Raw genomic sequence first — 23,218 nt, forward strand, 5'->3', positions numbered from 1 at the left:
CCCTGTCACCATTTTTTCAGATAATGTTTGCTTACGTGGCTGGTGAAAAGGGCTATTGTACACCCCAGGGTACAGTGGACTAAATTTCCAAAGATGTAAAATGGCAGCATTTACACTAACCCATCAGAAGAGTAATTGTGAAAGATGGTCTTCCTGATACTCGTCAATTATTTTGTAGTGTTACAGGAACCTGTATCTACTTTACTGATTCCTTAGAGCTGCCAGGTAATACCAAGTATGTGAGACAGTGGATAGACTAGAAATGGTCCTGAACAAGGAGTGGGGAGACCTGCCAGTTCTCAGCTTTGACACGAAATCTCTGTGTGTTGGTAGCAAATCCCCTCACTTCTCTGGGCCTCAGCTTCCTTACAGCAGATGTGGTGGAAGGAGTTCGTTCATTCTGGAGTGTGACATTTCATCATTTGATGATCTTTTTTCCTTGCAGTGAATTGCAAACAAAACTGAGGCCAAAAGAATGATTAAAAAAAGGACATTTTAGTGTTTTATGTTTTCCATTAAACAATAGACCTCTGCAAATACTGAATAAAATATTTTTCAGTAATGAGTCCTCCAATGAAACAAACAGGAAGAAGAGCTTTGTATTATAAACCAGCACTGATGTTGCTTAGATTGGAATGACTTTGAGGAAGCGCAGGTGCTTCTGAATTATAGCAAGATATTTCAAAGTCTCTTCACTTACCTGTCCACACTCATTACAGTCATGATGGCACTACAGGCAAACTGGTTGCAGGTATCCAGAGACGTTATGATGGTACAGAGAGGCCCCCCAAATACCCACTCTCCTCCCCGGGCCCACTGGTGTATAAGAAAAGGCATTCCAATGATGTGGACCAGATCGGCCACAGCCAGGTTGCAGATATAAATGTCAGGGACTGTTTTTTTCCTGGACCTGAAAGAAATGGAGGGAAATGAGAATTAACATTGAACGTATGCACCTTCTTCCATACATGCCACCTCCCACAAGCTTTTAATTGTTGTAACGAATTTTAACAGTTAAAGGAAAATCTGAGGGAATGCACGGAGGAATGCCTCATTTTGTCCATATTTAAACATTTTGTGCTGCTTGTTTGATAACTAATTGTGGAGGTCTAAAAATATCCCTACAAATTCTTTGAGATTCTTTTCCACAGATGGAGCTTAATTCCCTGTCCTTGAGTGTTGAACTTAATAATTTACTTCAAACAATCAGACTGTGGGAGACATGACAGTGTGTAACTTTGAAATTAGGACACAAATGCATTGTGGGGCTTTCTCTTTGCTGTCTGTTGGATCAGTCTCCCTGGTGGAAGTCATCTGCTATCTTGTGAGGAAGCTCAAGACTACGCACAGGTCTAGGGAGACAGGAGCTGAAGCTCCAACCAACACCCAGCCAGCGCCATCTTGCCCAGTATGTAAATGAGCTACCTTGGAAGTAGATCCATCAGCCCCAGCCAAGTCTTCAGATTACTGTAACCCCGATGGACAGTTTAATTGCATCTTTATGAGAAAGCCAGAACCTTTCCTGACCTTTGGAAACTATATGAGATAAATATTTCTTGCTTCAAGCCACTACATTTGGAGTAATTTTCTATGCAGCAACACATCATAACAACTTTAAATACACCCAGGCAAAAGGCTTAGACTTTACTCATTCTTAGTGCCTAAAACAACTGGACAATAAAAATAAATGATTTCTATTATCTACTGCATATATTTTTTACCACAGCTGAGAGACTGCTAAAATTTCAATGATTACTTAGAAATATGGTAGAACCTCCATAGTTGACCACTTCTCTGCATTGACCATCTCCTTACGTTGACCTAATTTTCATAGCCTGGACATGCACCACACATGTATGTCAGTACAGGAGGCCTGCTTCCTTATGTTGACCACCTCTGTGTGTTGACCACATTGTTATAGTCCTTTGGATGGTCAACTCACAGAGGTTCTACTGCATTTCAGTAAAATCTAATCCAACAGCAGAGACTATTAATGAAGACCCTGACTTCCAGACAGTGAGGAGAGAAATTTGAAATGAGTGAACTGAGAGACTGCACCGAAATGATCTTATGTAACCTGCAAATTGTGGGGATGTCTGTGGGGGTGGGGGGGCATAAATGAATGCAATGCTATCTGGTTATGGCATTCTCACCTATAGGTGAAAGAATTTTCCTGCAACAGAAGTTTAAATTTAAAATTCTGTTGGTTCCTATCTTCAAGGAGCTGACACATTTAATAATGAACAGATATAATCTTTATTTGGGACATGCTGTTCATTAATTCAACAAACATTTGATTGAGTACCAGTTATATGTCTGTGCTGTAGAGCTATAAAGCTAAATAATCTAGAAGTCCTGTTATCAAGGTGCTATGTCTAGACAAGCATGTATAAATGATCACATGACAATTTAATGAGAGAAAGCTAGAGGCCCATACAAGGAACACAAAGAAAGAGTCCCTTCCTCTCTCCAAGGGACTTTCAAGGCAGATTTCTTGGCAGAAGTGGCATCTACACTGATGTTAAATATGAATTTAAAGGACACATAAGAATTAACCCTAAGGTTATGCCACAATTGCTAGTTTACTGCTGTTTGGAAACTAGCATGCATCATTGTTATTCACTGGTTACAAATTGTACACCTGTGAACTTCATCATTTCTAAGCTGTCAAATCCTTGTGTAAAACAACAGACTGGGTGAGGTTATACTTCATTCAGGCTGCAGCTACACGTACTGTGTGGGGAGGTTATCCCCACTGAGCTCTGACACTGAGCAACCGTACTCTAGTCACCGCTGAAGCCGCTACTCTAGCAGGTTCATTCCTTGCTCTTGAAAGCCTGGTGGTTCATATCAGAAGGACCAAGAGGGAGAGAAGCCTGAGGGATAGATCACGTCGATCTAAAGAAGAGCCAAGTGACTACTCAGCCTCTCATCTCCTGTCCTCTCCAGGCTATTGGGAGCAAAAAATAGAGAGGAGTTAGTGAGGGGATGGGTAAAAGGGGTCAGGTAGAAAGAGTCCCATACTATGAAAAAGAATCACAAATCTTAGCCTGTAAATAGATGCTGTTTGCCCTTGAATTGGAATATAATCATAGATCTCCCCTGTAGCAATTAAATCCATAGGCCTTGCTTTCCTCTAGATAGGTACCCATCATTTACTGATAAATTAAGGTAATTCTACTGTTGAGGACAGTGCAGGCCATAAAGTTGTAATTAAAAAAATAAATAGAAATGTTTCTAGACAATATTTTGTATAACACAAAGAAAATTCTGAAGCAAATGATACGTTTATCTAGGCTTGAAATGCTAATGTAAATAACACATTATATTATGTTCATTATTATAATTTATTATTATTGCCTTTTTACTGAAAATGACAGTATAGAAATTAAAAATAATTAAATGGGAATTGTAAAATTTTTAACTACATAACTTATATCCTTTTTCAGGTCTAATTTATCTTCAGATTTCCTTCCATCATCTGTCCTTAGATTTCTGTCTTTTATGACGAAAACCTTTAAAATAAAATCATAGACTTGTGGTAATTCTGGCTATTATGTTTTCCATTTGGCTAACATGGCCATATCTAATGCTCACTAACTGAAGGAATGATACAATAAATTATGGTATTCCACAATACCACACCTGGTACAGCTGTTACAAATCTTTGAAGAATATTTAATCAAATGGGAGAAACTATTAAAGGAAAAAAAAAGAATATTGACTATATATATATATATATATATATACACGTCATGACTCCAAATTTATTAAAACATTTATTTAAAAATATGCAGGAATAATATGTCAAATGATTATGGTGATCTCTTTCATAGTAGTAGTATGATTGATTTTTTTACTTTATTCTTGGTAATTTTTGATGTTTTTCAAAACTTTTATGAACACCTCATTCAACTTTTGCAGTTAAAAATAACAGTGTATACTATGGATTAAGTAAAACTAACAATCCTAACATGCTACGCCGTGCATGCAGACTGCTTTGCTGGTCATTTGCCAGCTTGTCCCTCAAATCCATTCCCCACCCTGCCTGAGCTTGGTTCCCAAGTCCTCTTGCCAGCTGGCTGCTGACTAAGTTTGGTCAATAGGAAGCGCTGGTGGGAACTGGAGGGGAGAAGCAAGAATAATTCTTTCCTCTGTTGGCATCTCAGACAGTGACCGCGTCCCTTCCATGGTGCCAGCTTCTCCTATCACCCCACTCTATGGTCCCAGGTCCCACTGTGGCTCCAGCTCCCACAGGTGGCCCTGACTCCTGGGATCTATAAAGTCACTTTCTCCCTTTCTCAGCTTAGCTTGAGGAGCAGGGACAGAATAGATTGTAGAAGTGTCTTGCTACTCTTGTTAATTTCTGGCTTGCCTCACCATCCTGTTTAGTATTTAACTCTGGCTGAATTAAATTCCTATTACAAACCAACATCAATGGATTAGTTTCAATTTCCTGAAGCACTGTGCTGAGAATTCTGAATCCTCACACAGGTGTTACTACAGGGCAGATCCGTGTGATTACAGATGACAGATAAAGATGAGACAGTTTAGAGTCACTTATTTGCCAACCATACACCAGATGCATAGTGTAATATACTGGAAAGAGAACCTACCTGGGAAATCTATTTACATGTCTATGCCCAACCTCACTTATTGTGCCCGTGGGCAACTCGTTCAACTTCTTTAGATTCCCAGGTTAGCTTGGTGCATTGGCCAATTGAACCACACCAAGGAGGGTTCAGTTCATTTGAACAGATGTGGCTGCATAATTTGTATCCTAAATGCAAGATATGTGTGCAGCCAAGGGTATGAATCAATTCCAATAAGAACATGCATATGCTAACACTCTGGGAATGGCAGAGGGAGTCATTAGTTATGATTTAAGCTGAGTGGTAAAAGGAAGGAGGTCTCGGTTCTAAAACATGCCCTCTCCCTGCCTATTTCAGCAACAGAATTCCACAATTAAATGGTAATGGTAACGGCATCTGTATAAAATGTAGACCCTATTGGAAGGGTCGAAAAGAGAAGTGTTTTAGTAATTTGTGACTTAGTATGAACTAGTTGATTTGAGAGGGAGACGAAGGCAGGAAGTGACAGAATGGGAACTTTTTATTTATTGTGGGATAGGGCACCTTTTAGAGAGTCTCTGCCCATTTGAAGGGGCCTTGTCAGTACACAGAAGAAAGAGGTGAGCAGGAGGTGGAAGTGAGGGTCTGACAAAACATATCATCTCCACTGTGCCTCTGGAGACTACTTAAGTAATGGGATTGATTTCATTAGTCTGCCTTCTGCGAATGTAAGGGGAAAATTTTATAATTGGTCCATGTCTTCTCCTATATTTTCTAAGCTGGCTTCCTATGATATGAATTTAACACACAGCAGGTTAGTAATGATCTAGTCTGACTAGTTTCTAGCCACCCTCCTAATACACAAATTAATTAGTTCCTTGCTTACTCTCCAGTATCATTGATGATCTTACTGACTTTTAGTCCTATTGATGCTCATTGTCTTTGACACAAGTATTTGTCACAAGGGGAAAGTCATTAAATCCTATTGAAATGTATCTACATTTAATTATTTTAATATTTTATTTAATTCAGTTGTCTTTTCAAAAGGAAACAAATAAAAGATTATGGCAAGGCATGATGAAAACATTAACACAAACTGCCTTAAAAATTTTGAAGAGCAATTAGCAAAAAAAAAAAAAAAAAAAAAGACAAATTTCCAGGCCTCCCCCCCCCAAATTAAAGGTAAGTTTCTTTTGAATAGTTTTAGAAAGATTAATATATTTTTGGAGAGCAATGTGCAAAGATAATATTAAAGTTCTAGCAATAAATAAATAAATAAAATGAATTTGTTCCCAATGCTTTTTGAAAAATTAAAATGTTTACCTTAAAGCTCTAATAACATTCCTTTATCTAATATATACTTTCAAATCTATAAAATGGCAATTATGTGAAAAAATGATTCTCACAATAATTATAAAAAATTGGTTACTATGATGGCTTAGGTTTTTTTAATTGAAACTCTTGGTTTTATGTTGAGAATCTGTTTCTGTGAATTATAAAGAGTTCACATTGTGCATTTATTCCTTATTCCAACTTTGTCTCCATAGGAGTAGATGGGATTAGGTTGTTATTTATTGTTGTAAATTAAGAGGTCCAAGAAGTTTCTTGAGCCCCAAATATCTCTTTAACAACTTGTTACAAAACCTAAAGTTCCTCTCTGAAGATATTTTGCTTATAAATGTCCCCTGTAAAAATGTAAAGATTTCTGAAGGGCTAACAGCTTAAGAACTTAGTTTTTCAATGATGGGGCCAAGACTCTTGGGCGTAGGAAGGACACACTATATGTACCTGTAGGAAGGCAGGGCAAAAATACTGAGGGGCATAAGGGGAGGATGAAAGAATTGGGCAGGTATAACAGACAAACAGGGATGAGCTAGAAACATTCTCGACTCTCTGGCTATCACCTTTTTACTTAGCACTATTGCCTCCTTGAGGCTCCCTGACAATATTTGATTACTTCCATTTTCTTACCTGGAACTTATTTGAGCAATCTTTTTTTTTGTTTGTTTGATTTTCATCTTCTTGTCTTTAATATCTTTTATTATTTTTAAAATTATTCCATGACTTTAAACCTTACCATCTCCACAAGATCAGATGTCGCAATATTTCTTTGGTATTTCCATAAGCCCAAGGACAATGCTGGGCATGCAGTAAGTATTTGGAAATACCCACTGAGTGTACTTGCTTCCAGAAGTTAAAAAAAAAAAAGTTTGAAATAAATTCTGTTCACATTGCAAAAAAAAAAATTAAATGCTTGATATTTGCAAATGGCTATATAGGACACAATAATGAATGCCTGAATTCAGTAAGGGTAGAATCCTATGTATTAAATAAATCTTCAGTTATGAATGGTATAAACATAACATTGGTCCTCTACATGTAACTACATGTTGTATTGATGCTACAGAGATAGCAACAATAAAAGTTTGAAAGTGGGATGGCTGATGGGACACCATCTGGGGAAAGTATACCGTTATTCTCAGGGATTCTGAGTTATGTTTTAAAATAATGCTGAAAACATCTATTAGGTAGCATGGGTTTAGCATCCTTAATCTGAAATCAAAATTCTTCAAAGTCTGAAACTTTTTGAGTACTGACATGATGTGACAAGTGAAGCATTTCATACCTGACATCATGTGATAGGTCATGATCAAAATGTAGGTGCACAGCAGTATTCAGTGTCCCTGTAAGCCCCCTTAAGCTGTTCTTGCTTAATGGTTGGTATGAGTTTTCTGGTGATGCTATTGTGATACTTAGTTATATATCCTGATTGCATAACTTTTTCACTGTATTAATGGTATGTAATATTTTTTACTTTAAGTACTTAGTGTAGGTGTAAGAAAATGATTACTTAGTGGTAGCATCTACATTCAAAGTCAAGAATGACAGTGATGGCAAACAATGACTAACTGTCCACATAGGTGGCTGAGATAATGATACCTTCGCTTCCTGATAGTTCAATGAATAAAAACTATGTTTTGTGCAAAAAACTATTAATATTATTACATAAAACTGATCTTAGACTATGTACATAAAGTTTATGTGAAACATAAATAAATTTTATGTTTAGATGTCAGTCTCATTCATAAGATATTTCATTGTGTATATACAAATGTTCTAAAATTTGAAAAATACAAAATAAAATTCTAACCACTTCTGTCCCCAGCACTTTTTTTTTTTTTTTTTTTTTGGAGAAACAGAGTCTCACTTTATCCTCTGGGTAGAGTGCCATGGCGTCACAGCTCACAGCAACCTCCAACTCCTGGGCTTAGGCAATTCTCTTGCCTCAGCCTCCTGAGTAGCTGGGACTACAGGCAGCCACCACAATGCCGGGCTATTTTTTTGTTGCAGTTCTGCCAGGGCTGGGTTTGAACCCACCACCCTCAGTACATGGGGCTGGTGCCCCACTTGCTGAGCCACAGGCGGCCATCCAGTCCCCAGCATTTTTGATAAGGGATTATTTCACCTGCACTCTAGAATACATTTAGTAGCATATAAAAATGGCAACATTTTTTAAAATGGTGATTTGAAGTATAATCAAAAACCAAGACAAAAGAATTTAATCTTGTATTGATTAAAACTAGTACACGTAAAAATTAAATGTATAACAATCAGGATAGCAAAGATAACAAGTAGTGATAGGGCATGTGTGCAATAATTTTAAATTAATTTTTCAAGTCTATAGAAAGCAAATAATCTTTTCTTATTTTCCTAGTTAAATCTACTTGAGAAGAAGGAAGTAGCCTATATTAGGTGAGAGATGTGGAGCCAATACAGGATGTGCTGTGGGAAAGATGCCTTTCAGTTTCTCTATGTGGTCTATATGGGGATGTTCTATGTGGAGGGAAACAGCCCACTATCTACACCTTGCTGTCTCTTTAGGTGATTAGGAAGAGTTTCTCTTTTGCCTAAGTGAGAAAAAAAAGTTTCATTTATCATTCAAACAGTCAGCTTCTTAGAATAACTCTTATTGCCCAGAAAATAAAATGGTTATATTGCAGGTTCAAACCTTGCTGGAAGTTCCACAATCAGAGATGCTGAGTTAATGGATGTGGGATGAAACTTCATACCAGGATTCTTTAAAGCTTCCCACATGATTCTATTATGTAGCTAATACTGAGAATTGCTGCTGTAAAATTTCACTTATCCAGCAGTAAGCATTGGTCTAGGTTTTACCATTTAGAGATCTGCAATGCATAGTGAAAATATCTGTAGAATCTTCTTTAATTGCTTTAAGCAAGTATTTCCAAAACCTGATTCACTGAGCAAAATCCTATAGAAGAATCGACTCATTTAGGGACTGGACAAAGAATGTGGCTGCCTAAATTATGGAAGAAAAAGAAAAGAAAAAGTAGTCCTTACCTTATTATAGTGAATACAATGAGGATGTTGCCAACCAGTCCTGTGAAACAGATAATCCCAATCATGGAAGGGAGGATGACAGTATCCACAACACTGGGGGTCTGATAAACAAATTCTTTATTCTGGGATTTGTTTGAAAGTTCAGTAGAGGTGTTCCAACAAAATGAGTGAAATGAATTCATGTCCATGTACTTCCAATGGTTAAAGCTGTGAAGTAAGAAGAAGTAATTTACTTAACAAGTTCCTCAATATAGATTTCCTTCACTTGATTCAAAAAGTATTTATTAGGGATTACTTTGTACTAAGCATAGGATTCCATGGTTAAGTGTAGCATGATTGGTCTCTGTTCATAATGATCTTACAGATTACCAGAAGAAATGGGTCAATAGCAAATTACAGAAGAGCATGATAGCTCAAATCAGGGCACTGATGAGACCACATGTACTCTATAGGCATGGAGAATGAAAAGAGTTAGGTGATGTGCTGCTGTTTCAGAGGACCCATGGTACCAAAGAGAGACACCAAGGGAAAAAGAGAGTATGAGCTCCAGATAAAAAGAAATCGACAAATTTCTCTAATTCAGAATCTAGACAAACAAGTCCAGAGAAGACACAACATCTATAAAAATGTTTTAAGAAGTGCCCAGAATCTGTAGTTGTGCTGAAAGTATTTCCCTATCTGATGCAATTCTGTAAAACTGTATTTTTAAAATATGTAGACACCAATGCAAAGTTACTAGGAACACAAAAAGAAACAGGGAAAAGTGGCCCAAAGAAGTATATAAACTGATGAAAATTTCAAAATAACCATCATAAATGTGCCTAATGAGTGTATGAAAACACTATCAGAACACAAAAAGAATTTTAACAAAGAGATAGAAATGGTAAAAGAGCTAAACATATTTTGGACCTAAAGAATACAGTAACTGAAATGAAAAATTCACTATAAAGCTTCAACAACAGATCTTCACAAGCAGAAGAAAGCATCAAAGAATACGAAGACAGGTCATTTGAAATTATCCAGGAAAAGAAACAAAAAGGAAAAGGAATAAAAGAACAAAGAAAGCCTAACAAGCATATGAGACACCATTTAGAGGATCAATATAGATAGTGTAGGAGTCTCAGAACAAGAGCAAGAGGGGGCAGAAAACTTATTTGAAAAAATAATGGCTGAAAACTTCCCAAATCTGGGATGGGAGTGGACATACAGATTCAAGATCAATAAATCTCAAACAGGGTAAATTCAAAAAGTCCACACCAAGAAACATAATACAGTAGAACCTCTGTAGGTTGAGCACCCAAGGTAGTGTAACAAACTTGTCAATATACAGAGGTGGCCAATGTGTAGTGCATGTCTGATCTATGCAAATTTGGTCAAGTTAAGGAGTGGGTAATGTAAGGAGGTGGTCTATTATAGAGGTTCTACTATAGTTAAATTATCACAAGTTAAAGACAACAGAAAATTTTGACAGCAGAAAGTGAAAAATGACTTATCATGTACAAAAAAATCTTTCATATATTCTATCAGTGAATCCACTGACAGAGCTTGACTTGCAAGCTTTCTTTGCCTTGGCAGAAAGCTTGCAAGTCAAGCTGAGAGTGGAATGATATATTCAAAATGCTGAAAGAAAAAAATTGCCAACCAGGAATACTACATCCAGCAAAGCTGTTCTTTGAAAATGGAAGAGAGATAAAGACTTTCTCAGATAAACAAAAGCCCAGGAAATTCACCACTAGACTTGTCTTATAAGAACTACTAAAGGAAATACTTCAAGTTGAAATGAAAAGATGATAAAGAACACAAAAGCACAGAAAATTATAAAGCTGACTGGTAAAGGTAACTATATAGACAAATACAGAATATTATAATACTGCAATGGGGTGGTGTGTAAATCATTTTTAATTCTGGAATAGAGGTTAAAAGACATAATGTATAAAAATAACTACAATTATAAAATATGTTAATAAATACACAATATAAAATAATCTGTAACATCAAAATAATTACTTTAAGTGTGTATGTGGGGAAAATAATTAAAAATGAAATGTAGAGTTTTGGCATGTGAGTGCACTTAAATGGTAATCTACTTAAAAATTATTTTTATAAGATATTTTATGTAAGTCCCATGGTAACCACATAAAGAAAGTACTTATAGAAGATACACAAAAGAAAATGAGAAAGGAATCAAAGTATGCCACACCCCCCACCAAAATAAATAAAGTAAAAATAAAAAAGAAGAGAATAAGAAAGAGGGAGAAAATAGCCATAAGACAGAGAGAAAACAATCAAAATAATGCCAATTGTAAGTCTGCCCCTGTCAATAATTCCTTTAAATGTAAATGAATTAAATTATTTAATTAAAGTATACAATGTCTAAATGGATGAAAACAATAATAAAAATAGACAAAATCCAACTATTATATATATTGTCTATAAGAGCCTCACTTTATATGTAAAGATACATGTAGATTAGAAGTGAAAGTAGGCAAAAAGATACTTCATGTGAATGGTAACCAAAAAAAGAGGAGGGTTAGCCATACTCATATCAAAGTAAATAACCTTAAAGTCAAATACTTTCACAAGAAAGAAAAAACATTATATAATGATAGAGGTTAATCTGTCAAAAAGAAGCAATAATTATAAAAACATTTCCACCTGACATTGGAACACGTAATAACATGTAGCAAACATTGATAGAAGTGAACAGCAATACAAGAGTAGGAGATTTTAATACTCAACTCTCAATAATAGATTGAACATATAGACAGAAAATCATAAAGAAATAGTACTGTCTTGAGCAATACTATACACCAAATGGACCTAACAGATGTGTACAGAATAATCCACCCAACTGCAGCAGAATATACATTCTTCTTAAGCACACAAGAAACATTCTACTGGATAGATCACATGTTAGGTCACAAAACAAATCTTCATAAATTTAAGGACATGAAAATCATGCCAAGTATCTTTTCCAAACACAATGGAATGAAAGTAAAAATCAACAGCAGAAGGGAAACTGAAAAATTCATGAATATGTGGAAATAAAACAACAAACTCTGGAATAACAAGTGGGTCAATGAAAAATAAAAGGGAAAGTAGAAAACATCTTGAGACAAATTAAAATGAAAAAACAACATAGCAAAAATTATGCAATGCAGGAAAAATAGTTCTAATAGGAAAGTTTATGGCAAAAAATGCCTACGTTAAAAGAGAAGAAAGATCTCAAATAAACAACTTCTCTCTATATCTCAAGGACGTAAAAAAGAAAGAACAAACTGACCCACTTACCAGAAGGAAGGAAATAATATAGAGTAGAGCATCAATAACAAAATAAATAGTAGAGAAACAATAGCTCAATGAAGCTGATAGTTGGTGGTTAGAAAAGATAAACAAAACTGACAAACCGCTAGTTAGACTAAGTAAGGAAAACATCAAAGAAGACACTAATAAACAAAATCATGAATGAAAAAGGAAACATTACAACTGATACCACAGAAATGAAAAGGACCATAAGAGACTACTACAGGTAATTATACACCAAAAAACCTGAATAATCTAGCAGAAAGTGATATATTTCTAGAAACATACAACTTACCATGATTGAATCATGAAGAAATAGAAAATATGAACAGACCTATAAATAGTAAGGAGATTAAAGCAGTCATCAAAAGCCTTCTAACAAAGAAAAGCCAGATGCCTTCACTATTGAATTTTGTCAAACATTTAAGAAAAATTAATATCAATCCTTCTTAAACTCTTACAAAAAGCTGGATATAAGGAATACTCAAACTGTTTTATACGACCAACATTACCCTGACACCAAAGCCAGAAAAAACACTGCAAGGAAAGAAACTTATATGCCAGTATCCCTGATGAATGTAGGTACAAAAATTCTTAATGACATACTGGTAAACCAAGTTTAAGAGCACATTAAAAAAATTATATACTATGATAAAGTGGAAATTTTCCCTGACATGCAAACATGGTTTAACATAAAAATCAATCAATGTATCACACCACATTAATGGAATGAAGGATCAAATTCACACGACTCTCTTAATAGATGTAGGAAAGCACTTAGCAACATACAACAACACCTTTTGTGATACAAACTTTCAACAATTTAGAAAGGAAAGTAAATTACCTCAATTTACTCAATAGTGAAAAACTAAAGCTATTCCTCTTGTTTTCAGATGACATGATCTTAAATGTAGAAAACTAAAAATTTCTCAAAACACTGTTAGAACTATTAAGTGAATTTAATAAAATTATAAGGTACAAAAACATACAAAAATTGGTTGCATTTCTATAAAATAACAAGGAACTATCTGAAAACAAAATTAAGAAAACTACCCCATTTACAACAGCATCAAAAAGACTAAAGTACTTTGGAATACATTTAATTAAAGAGGCAAAAGACTTGTACATTAAAAACTACCGTACATAGTTGAACAATTAAAGGAGGCACAAATACCTGGAAAGTCATCCCATGTTCATGGAAAGGAAGACAATATTGTTAAAATGTTCATACTATCCAAAATGATCTACAGATTCAACATAATCTTTATCAAAATCCCAATGGCATTTTTTACAGAAAAAAAAGAAACAACTTTAAAATGCATATGGCATAAAAAATTTCAAATAGCCAAACAATCTTGAAAAAGAAAAACAAGGCTGGAGGTATCACATTTCCTGTTTCCAAACTAGTGTGTTACTATCATAAAGAAAGACATATAGACCAATTGAACAGAATAGAGAGCCCAGAGAAGAAACCACACATTTACAGTAGCCCCTTCTTAATCACAGGGGATGTATGTATTTGTTCCAAGATCCCAGTGGATACTTGAAACCACAGACAGTATCAAAACCCAATTGCTGTCAGTCAAATTTGGAACAAGTTTACACTCATATCTTCTACCCATAAATTTAAAGCCATCTCCATCTTATCTAAGCACTTTGCACATGCACTGTGGTTGTAACTTATGCAGTTTGAGTTGCAAAAGCTGCACACGTTTCTTTTTCCTTCTTCCCAATTTCACAGATAGAAGATTTATTTTCACTACAGAGTTTAGCAACATTGGCATACTTTTTTGTTTTCTTTCTGTATTAAGTTGAGAACTTTCCATTTTTCACTTAGAGAAAGCACTTTATGGTTTCTCCTTGGCATATCTGAATTTCTAGTATTACTATTCTTGGGATGTTGGGCCATTACTAAGTAAAATAAGAGTTACTTGTGGGTGGTGCCTGTGGCTCAAAGGAGTAGGGCACCAACCCCATATATCAGAGGTGGCAGGTTCAAACCCAGCCCCAGCCAAAAGCTGCAAAAAAAAAAAAAAAAAAGTTACTTGAACACAAACAATGCTATATTGCCACAGTTGATCTGATAACTGAGCTGGCTACCAAGTGACTGACAGGTAGGTAATATACACAGTGAAGATACAGTAGACAAACAGATGAATCATGTCCTGGGTGGGATAAAGCTGGACAGCTCAAGATTTCATCACAGTACTCAGAACAGTGCACAATTTAATACTTAAAATCTGTTTGGCTTGGAATATTTCCATTTAACATTTTTAGATTTCAGTTGACTGCAGGTAACTGAAACCTTAGAAAGTGAAGCCGTGGATAAGAAGGCTTAACTTATTAAGCCTTAACTTATTTTTAACTTATTTAACTTGATTAACTTATTTTAACTTGATAACTTGATTAACTTATTTTTAACAAAGGTCTCAAGAAATACAGAATGGGAAGAGAATAGTCTCTTCAATGCATAGTGTTGAAAAATCTGTATACCTACCTGTAAAAGAATTAAATTGGACCCCTATTAAACACCATATACAAAAAAAAACTCGAAGTAGATTAAAGATTTAAAGTGTATAAACTTAAACTGTAAAAATTTTAGAAGAAAATATAGGAGAAAAGTTTTATGAAACTGTTCTTGGCAATGATTTCTTGATACAAAAAAGCACAGATAACAAAAGTAAAAATAGGCTCAGCGCTGTAGTTCAGTGAGTAGGGTGCCAGCCACATACATGGAGGCTGGCGGTTGGAACCTGGCCCAGGCCTGCTAAAGAACAGTGACAAGTGCAACCAGAAAATAGCCGGCATTGTGGTGGGCACCTGTAATCCCAGCTACTTGGGAACCTGAGGCAAGAGAATCACTTAACCCCAAGAGTTTGAGGTTGCTGTGAGCCGTGATGCCACAGCACTGAACTGAGGGTGACATATTGAGACTCTGTCTTAAAAATCTGTCTCAAAAAAAAAAAGTTAAAATAGACAAGTGGGTGTACATTCAACTAAAAGCCTTCTGAATAAGAAAGGAAACAATCAACAGAATGAAAAGGCATCCTACAGACTAGAAAATATTTGCAAACCGTAACTATATATCTGATAAAGTACTAATATTCAAAATACATAAGAAAACTTCTACAACTCAACAGCAAGAGTTCAATTATAACTGAATTAAAGATAGACAAGTAACTTAAACAGACAACATATACATGGCTATATATGAAAAGATGCTTAATATCACCAATCACCAGGGAAATGTAAATGTATCAAAACCACAATGATAGATCATCTCACACCTGTAAAGATGGCTGCTACATATAAACAAAACAAAGAAATACGACTTTGTGTCCGTAGCACAATGGTTATGGCGCTGGCCACATACACTGAGGCTGGCAGGTTTGAACCCAGCCCAGGACAGTTAAAAGACTATTGATAACTGCAACAAAAAATAGCCACGGGTTGTGGTGGGAGCCTGTAGTCCCAGATACTTGGGAGACTGAGGCAAGACACTCGCTTAAGCCCAAGAGGTTGAGGTTGCATAGTGAGACTCTATCTCAAAAAAAAAAAAAAAACCCAAAAACAAACAACAAAAACCCCAAAAGAAGCATTGAGGGTGTGAAAAAATCAGAACCCTTCTGCACTGTTAGTAGGTGCAGCCTACTGTGGAAAAAATAGTGCAGCCACTGTGGAAAATAGTATGGAGGTTCCTCAAAAAATTAAAAATAGAACCACCATGTGATATAGCAATCCCATTTTTGGATATTTAGCCAAAGGAATAGAAATCAGAATCTTTAAGAGGTATTTGTATCCCCATGTTCATTGCAGCATTATTCACGAAAGCCAAAAGGTAGAAATGACCCAAATATACATTGATGGATAATTGTATAACAAAATGTTTCAAATGAATGGATTATTACTCATTCATTACAAAAAGGAAATTCTTTCATGAGGTACAACATGCATGGACTGTGAAGGCACTAGGCTATCTGAAATGAGCCAGTCACAGAACAGATACAATATAATTTATTCTATATGAGGTATCTAAATTAATCAAACTCATCAAAGGAGAAAGTAGAATGGTGGTTTCCAGGAGTTAGGGGAGGGGGATATGAGGAATTGATGTTCGCTGGGGATAAAATGTCAGGCAAACAAGTTGAAAAAGTTCTAGACATTTGCCATACAACATTGTGCTTGTAGTTCACAGTACCATACTATCCACTTATAAATTAGTTTAGAGGGTAGATCTCCTATGTGTTTTGTAAAATTACAATAAGAAATTTATGTGGAGGATAAAATAGATGTTTGAGAAATGATACAGAGTAAATTATTTCATATTCTAGGTGGAATATTCCATTCAATGGCCTATTGCTAAAATATTTTTATGAAAAATAAAAAATAACATGGGACTTGAAAAAAGAAATCATTAAAGAAGCCAAACATCAAGTCTCAGAGTGCAATATTTCCGAGATGTATGATCAATTAAAGGCTCTTATTCAAAGTATATAAAATATTTAACAAACCAGTAAGAAAAAGACACCCCAACAGAAAAATGTCAAGCGACTTCAATAAGCACTTACAAAACAGATAATCCAACTGGTCAATAAACATATTAAAACATACTCAATTTCATTGATGATAAGGAAAAGATAAAGTAAAACCAAAATTGGATACCACTGTATGCCTATCAGATTCGTAAAAATTTTCAAGTCTGAGAGTTTCTAAGTGTTGGTGAGGATATGGAACCATAGCAACTCCCACCACTGTTGGGAGTATGAATGGACATACCACCATGGAAAACAAGCAGGCACTATTTATGGAAGTTGAATAGATACATATTGCTGTGTGACCCATATACTTCACTTTAGGTGTGATATACCTAGAGATACATACATTTATATGTACCAGGATAAGTGCCCCAGAATGTTCACAAAAGTATTTATTTTAAATGTCTTAAACTGGAAATTAACAAAATGCCTATCAACAAGGGAATGGATAAATAGACTGTAACATATTCACCCAATGGAATACTACACAGCATTGGAAGGGAACAGACTATGAGTACACAGGATAACCTGGATGGATCTAAAATATCAATGATGAGCAAAAAGCAGAAATCCACACAGTATGATTACATTATGATAGAATTCAAAACCATGGCAAAGCTAACCTGTTATTATTATACAGATGAATGTAATAATGTATTATTATTATTATATACTGTATTATAATCTGTATTATTACAGATGAATGTATTAATGGCAATAATACACAAAAAGCAAAGGAGTGATAGCTACAAAGGTCAGGTTGAGGGCCAACTCTGAAGAGAAGGTGGGGTGTGACTGGTAAGAGATTTAAGGTGGACTCTGATGAGCCCAGACTAGCCAGCAATGTGTGGCTTTCTTGTCCTCAGTAGCCAGTGTTTCACGCATGGCTATATCTTAACAGTAAAAATATATGTGAAAACCAGTCTAACAGCTGATCAAATGATTTCAAGCTGATGATCTAAAACTCTGTTCTTTTTTTTATTAATGCTCATCTTCATCTTAATTTTCCTACTCTGCCTCTGTTCTCTTTTACTTTTCTATGCAGTTAATTTAAACTTTAAAAATCAGCTAACATATGTTAAACTGATTGTTTCTGTTATGCTGAAATTCGATACCAAAATGTTTGCAAAAATTTAGCAAAAAGCCATTTTCAGACAAAATACCTACATATGACTGGCTGGACTCATTGTAGGTTTTCATATGGAAGAATCATATTCACAGTTACCTCGATGTTGTTTAAAAACAACACATGTGGCATTTGAAAAAGTCAGTTCCAAATCACTACAAAGATCTGATAAAAAAAGTCAAGGTGATTTATTTTAATTTTCGTTTTTTAGATCATGAAATACTCATGTTTATGAGAGATGTAGGAGGATACATAAAAAATCTACTGTTTTGCAATTATAAAATCTAAGAGGGAGAAAAAATAACTTTTATGACAGTTTTTAAACATACTTTTAAAAGTTTAAAAAGAAAACATGGATTATATATTTAAATTAGTGGATTTTGGGGACATATGCATTTTTAAAAATGATTTAATTTTAAGACATAAGCAAACCTTTCTCAATGAATTATGTATAACAATTTCCATGATCTCTTAAATCATTTATGAATTTCAATATCTTTTCTCCAAATATAATCCACAGGAAGATAGCTCCCTATGTATGTTTCTAAGACTAATGGCCTCACATCAAAGATTTGGGAGTATAATCTATGTGGCTGGCTACATGTTTATTTTTTTTTTAATGTTTAACCATAAAAAATTGCAGAGAGTTCATTTGTTTTTGCCAACTCCCAGGCTATTGAAATCTCAGCTCCAAAGCTCTTCAGCCTCATCCTTCCACCTCTCTATACTTCTTGCTATATCAACCTCCCAGGTCTCAAGTTCTCTGAGGAAGATGAGCCCTTCAAAGAGTGGAAAAAGAAGAGAATTGTTAAATAATACTATGGGTGGAAAGAACTCACAGTAAACTGTGACCTTTAATCTATAACCTTACATGTCTAACGAAGTAATAGCTCTTTCACCTTGTAAGTCACCATTTTTCCTTGATGTTAAACCTTACATTTAGCATCTCCTGTAAATATTAGATTGAAGTAAAGGCAAGGTGTATTGGTGGAAATTCTTTGTAATTAAAATTTTATGAATGCTTCTGTCATATTTATAAGAAATTTCTTGCTTTACCAATTCACTTAAATCATTTCAAATTGGGAAATTCATCAATCAAATGAAAACTCCATGTTGAGAAAAATAACCTCCTTGTTTTTCATCTTGCCTTGTTAACTGTGGCAGGTTGCAAGCTGGATCCCCTCCAGATATACAAGTCCTAAATTTGAAGAGCTAGTGGCCAACAATATTTGGTGCTTCATAAGACTCAGAAAGTACCATATTCTTATCTCTGTGTTTTTAATAGATCATTGATTAGTTAAACATACAGAAACAAAGTACTATTTCATTGATGGTTGTTAAACATTAGCTGTTGAAAAGTCAAAGTGCTAGCATTTGAATTGTGTTCATATTTTAGATATTGTTAATATTTAATCAAAAGATACCCCTGAGGTAAACTCATCCATGTTGGGTATTTAAAAAAGTACTTTCCCTTAAAACTTTCCTGAATATAAAACTTTTTCTCATTTCCTAAATTGCAAGTTTTGACACTTGCAATGAGTTATGACCCCAGAAAATGGTCATAAATGTTGAGAATACCTTTTTTGTATTAATAGCAAGATTTTTTCCTTAAAAAAAAAAAAACAAGGAAATTTATGCTTGTGAGGCTGGTGTTGAAAGAAGACTGGCAGTGTCAGTTTAATTATTCTGATTCACATCGTTTATATACACTGAGGTCTTCATACATACACAATTTATTCATTATTGCTAGGACAAGCAAAAGGAGGAATGAATTTAAAGAACATTGGACTTTTTTTTTTTTAAGCAAAAAGAGAGTGTTAAGAAGTCTGAAAGTGATAACAAAACATGTGGCAAAGAAGAACACAATGTAGAGAATAAATCACAAGAACTAACAGATGATACATTTACTTATATCACAATAATAATTTCACACAGTTTTTATTATTTTTAAAAATAAACCCTAAAATAATTATTCTGAACTCTTTTCAGTAAACAGTCACAATGATGAGATTAAATGAGCTGATGAGCCAGCTTTATGTCTGCTTCCCTCATTACTATTTGCAAGTTAAATATCACAAAATATCATCTGGGAAAAAAGCCTGCTTCTAATAACTAGGGAAACCATTTTGAAGATATGTCAAAATCCATGAAGTGCCAAATAGAACAATTACATTTACCTGTCAACACCCCTCCCACATACACACCTGCGGATCCGAGTTGTATAGATCTGTTCTCCAAGTTATGTCCCATAACCGGAGGATCTCATTATTTTTACCTGATCTCATTCCCTTTCATTCTATTGAACATGCATTTGGGAAATCTCTATTTTAATGACCCCTATTCATGTTATATTTTATTTTGTTCATTCAACAAACATTACAGCATCTACTGCAAAGAATTTGGTTGAGTAATCTCTGTCAGTTTCAGGTTCTCCATTGGTAAGACAGTAATAATAACACTACCTATTTCATCATGAGTTTTGATGATTAATGTGATAATACAAAAAAGGACTAAGAATAAGGTGATCTAGTAAGTGTTCAATTATTATCACTCATTATCATAATCATCATCATGATTATCATTGTTCACTAGAGTTTGTTTACTGGGATATGGAACCCTCGAATGGGGATGAGATGGTAAGAACTGTAGGAATAAGAATTGTGAGCCAAGACAGGGCTGAGGTTAAGTATCCCACTTTTTAGTTTTTAATCTATAGAAAATAGGTTTAGAAACATAGATTTCAGTTCAAAACACTTCTGACAGTGAAAAGAACCAGAAGAAAGAGGCTCACCCCCATGACCTATCTTTACCTATCGACAGAAGTAGGCTTGGTCACCTGTCATAGCTGGAAAGAAAACCTTCTAGGGGTCACTCTACTTTTTACTTCTCAGTTGCTCAAATATTTCTAAGTGACAAGGAGAAGCTGGGCAGAAAAGACTCGTAGAATTTATCCAATAGGGAATATGTCATGAGCAGGTGCTAATGATACAAAAATATGGTCAGATTGGGTATGATTGTACTTTAGACATAACCACCACTTAATTTCTGCCTCTCACCCACCAATTTGGATAAGTAGTGGCTAAACATTATAATCAATAAAGCCTAAACAACTGAACTTTATGCTCACCCTTGACTGATAGAAGGGCATTTCACTTTTTATTCCAAACATTCTTACCCTCCTTCATTTGAATACTTTTTGTAATCAACTGGAGAGAACTTTCTCTTCACTGGAATGATTTCAGGAATTGAATCTCACAGTTGCGTGTGGGTAAGCAGATAGGGTAGAAGCAGCATTTGTGAGACCCTTTAGACTGTATAACTGTGGGAGGTCTTTAAGAAAAATACAAAGCTACACATACAAATTCAAAGGCAATAAAAGATATGACAGCACATTATAAACTTAAAAATGCTGCAAATACCCGAAAACAAAACATACAGGAAAACAGCATAGTATTTTTATTAATTGCCTAACAAACCTCTATACTAATTTTCTTCTACATATGTGGGTTGCATAATCTGAATTATCTCATCAAATGACAGTGATCATATAATATCTATCTCACAGTGTAGAATCTATAGCCTTAGGAGACTATGTGACTTTGCACAAATCTCAAGCTTTTTATGTCTCTCTTCAGTCTACATAAAAAAACAGCTGTAATCTGTTGGGCACTAACTATGTGCTGCTTTGGGAGCATCTCCAGGTGGCATTAGTGTTCTAGGAGAGGATGCCAGGGAGGATGACTGATGGTGTGAAGGAGCAAAGGTGCTATAGCTGTGCCACAGCTCATCCCTCAAACCACCATCTACCTATTCCCTGGTTCAAAAGAAGCTACCGCAGTTGTGGCTCCTTGTGAGCTAGTCAAGTCTGTCAACGTTCATGAAGCATCACCTGTAGCTTTCTGACAGCACTTTCCAGCTACTTCATGTTTGCAGCTGCACCCACCTGATCTCCTGGTGTCTTCAAAACCCCACTTTTTCCTTTAGTTCATCTTCTGGCATCTGCTATGTACCATTCCCATCCAGCCTCTGCACACAGACTGCCTGTGCTTTGCTAAGATAAGGGGTGCTGACTGGGATCTGGGCTTGCAGCTCAAATTCCAGCTTTGCCTTTAATTTTAGGGATTCGTATCCTTTGCTAGTATTCTTGCCTCAAACACTTGCTGGCTCCTTGCCGTAAACTCACACATTCCACAACATCAAAAGCAATCTTAGGCTTATTGGGGCTATAATGCTAATACTCACCCGACCCATTGATTTTCCTTTAACTTCTACTTCTTTTATAATGAAGTTTTGTTTTAGTGGATTTGTTTTGATGTAATTGCTTAACTCATAATAAGCAATTAGGAGCTGAAAGGGTCTGACGTGTTATCTCACTCATTCGTGAGTCACTCTCAAAACGTGTGGATAAAATTAATTTTCTTCTGTTCAAGCAATATCTAACATTTTAATTAGCACGTTCAAAGTCTCCTTTGACCTTGAACTGTATTAACTAGAAAGGAATGTTCTTTGCAGATTTGAAAACAAGTTAAAGAGTCTAGACACTCACATTCTATGCCAGTGCAGTGTTTTTCAACCATTTTTATTTCACGGCACACTTGAACTTATAAACTTCCGCGATACACTTAAATTATGTTGATAAAAAAAAAAAAAAGAATACACTTACTGTGCTTTGAACTTATTTTGAAAGTAATTTAATGATCTTTAAAAATTTTCACAGCATACCTTAGATCCGCTCATGGCGCACTAGTTGAAATTTTAGTGTTCTATCCCTTGTTTTTCTAAGACCCTTTAAATTTTATGAAAACTCCAGCTCATCATTTTGCCAGAGAAGTTTTATAAATAGATGGAGAGAAATTTTGAAGAAAATGTGCTCTTTGCTTAGGAAAAACAGACTGCCTCTAAGACTGTCCACAAGGGTTGTAATACCATCCAGAGTAGGGATGTGTTAATACATTCACAGCTCTAGATACTTTTGCCTTTGTGAGCCTCTTCCTCCATAAAAAAATTAAAACTTATATTGAACAAGTGCATGGGTATACAAAGTAATATAGTACAAGTTGGATTGTATTCATTTTTCCTTCTGAATTAAAAAAAAGAAAACATTTCCATTGGGTGCAATAAGTATGGTGGGCCCTGGGCATGGTGGCTTGGATGAATTGGTTCCACTTATCTTCACTGTTTAAAAAGTGTAGCAAAGTATTGAATAAGAAATTCAAAATGTCATGCTATTTTCTCAGCTTTGTAACTAAAAAGACTTACTGTAAAAACAAGGCTATTGCTAAGTAATTCAACCATAAAGATTGCTAGATGATGAGTATAAT

General features: G+C 35.1%; 1 protein-coding gene across 1 annotated transcript in view; it reads right to left on the reverse strand.

Annotated features, from left to right (window-relative positions):
* The window catches only part of MCHR2 (melanin concentrating hormone receptor 2), a 50,571-nt gene that overhangs the window by 14,800 nt on the left and 12,553 nt on the right, over positions 1-23,218 (reverse strand). The window contains exons 2-3 of the mRNA XM_053591876.1: positions 8,934-9,140; positions 701-910 (exon numbers count right to left, since the gene is read on the reverse strand). Of these exons, the coding sequence (XP_053447851.1) occupies positions 701-910; positions 8,934-9,121 (398 nt within the window). The 5' untranslated portion in view covers positions 9,122-9,140. The remainder of the gene's footprint in view (positions 1-700; positions 911-8,933; positions 9,141-23,218) is intronic.

This window comes from Nycticebus coucang, chromosome 5, assembly GCF_027406575.1.
Source record: "Nycticebus coucang isolate mNycCou1 chromosome 5, mNycCou1.pri, whole genome shotgun sequence".
NCBI lineage: Eukaryota > Metazoa > Chordata > Mammalia > Primates > Lorisidae > Nycticebus > Nycticebus coucang.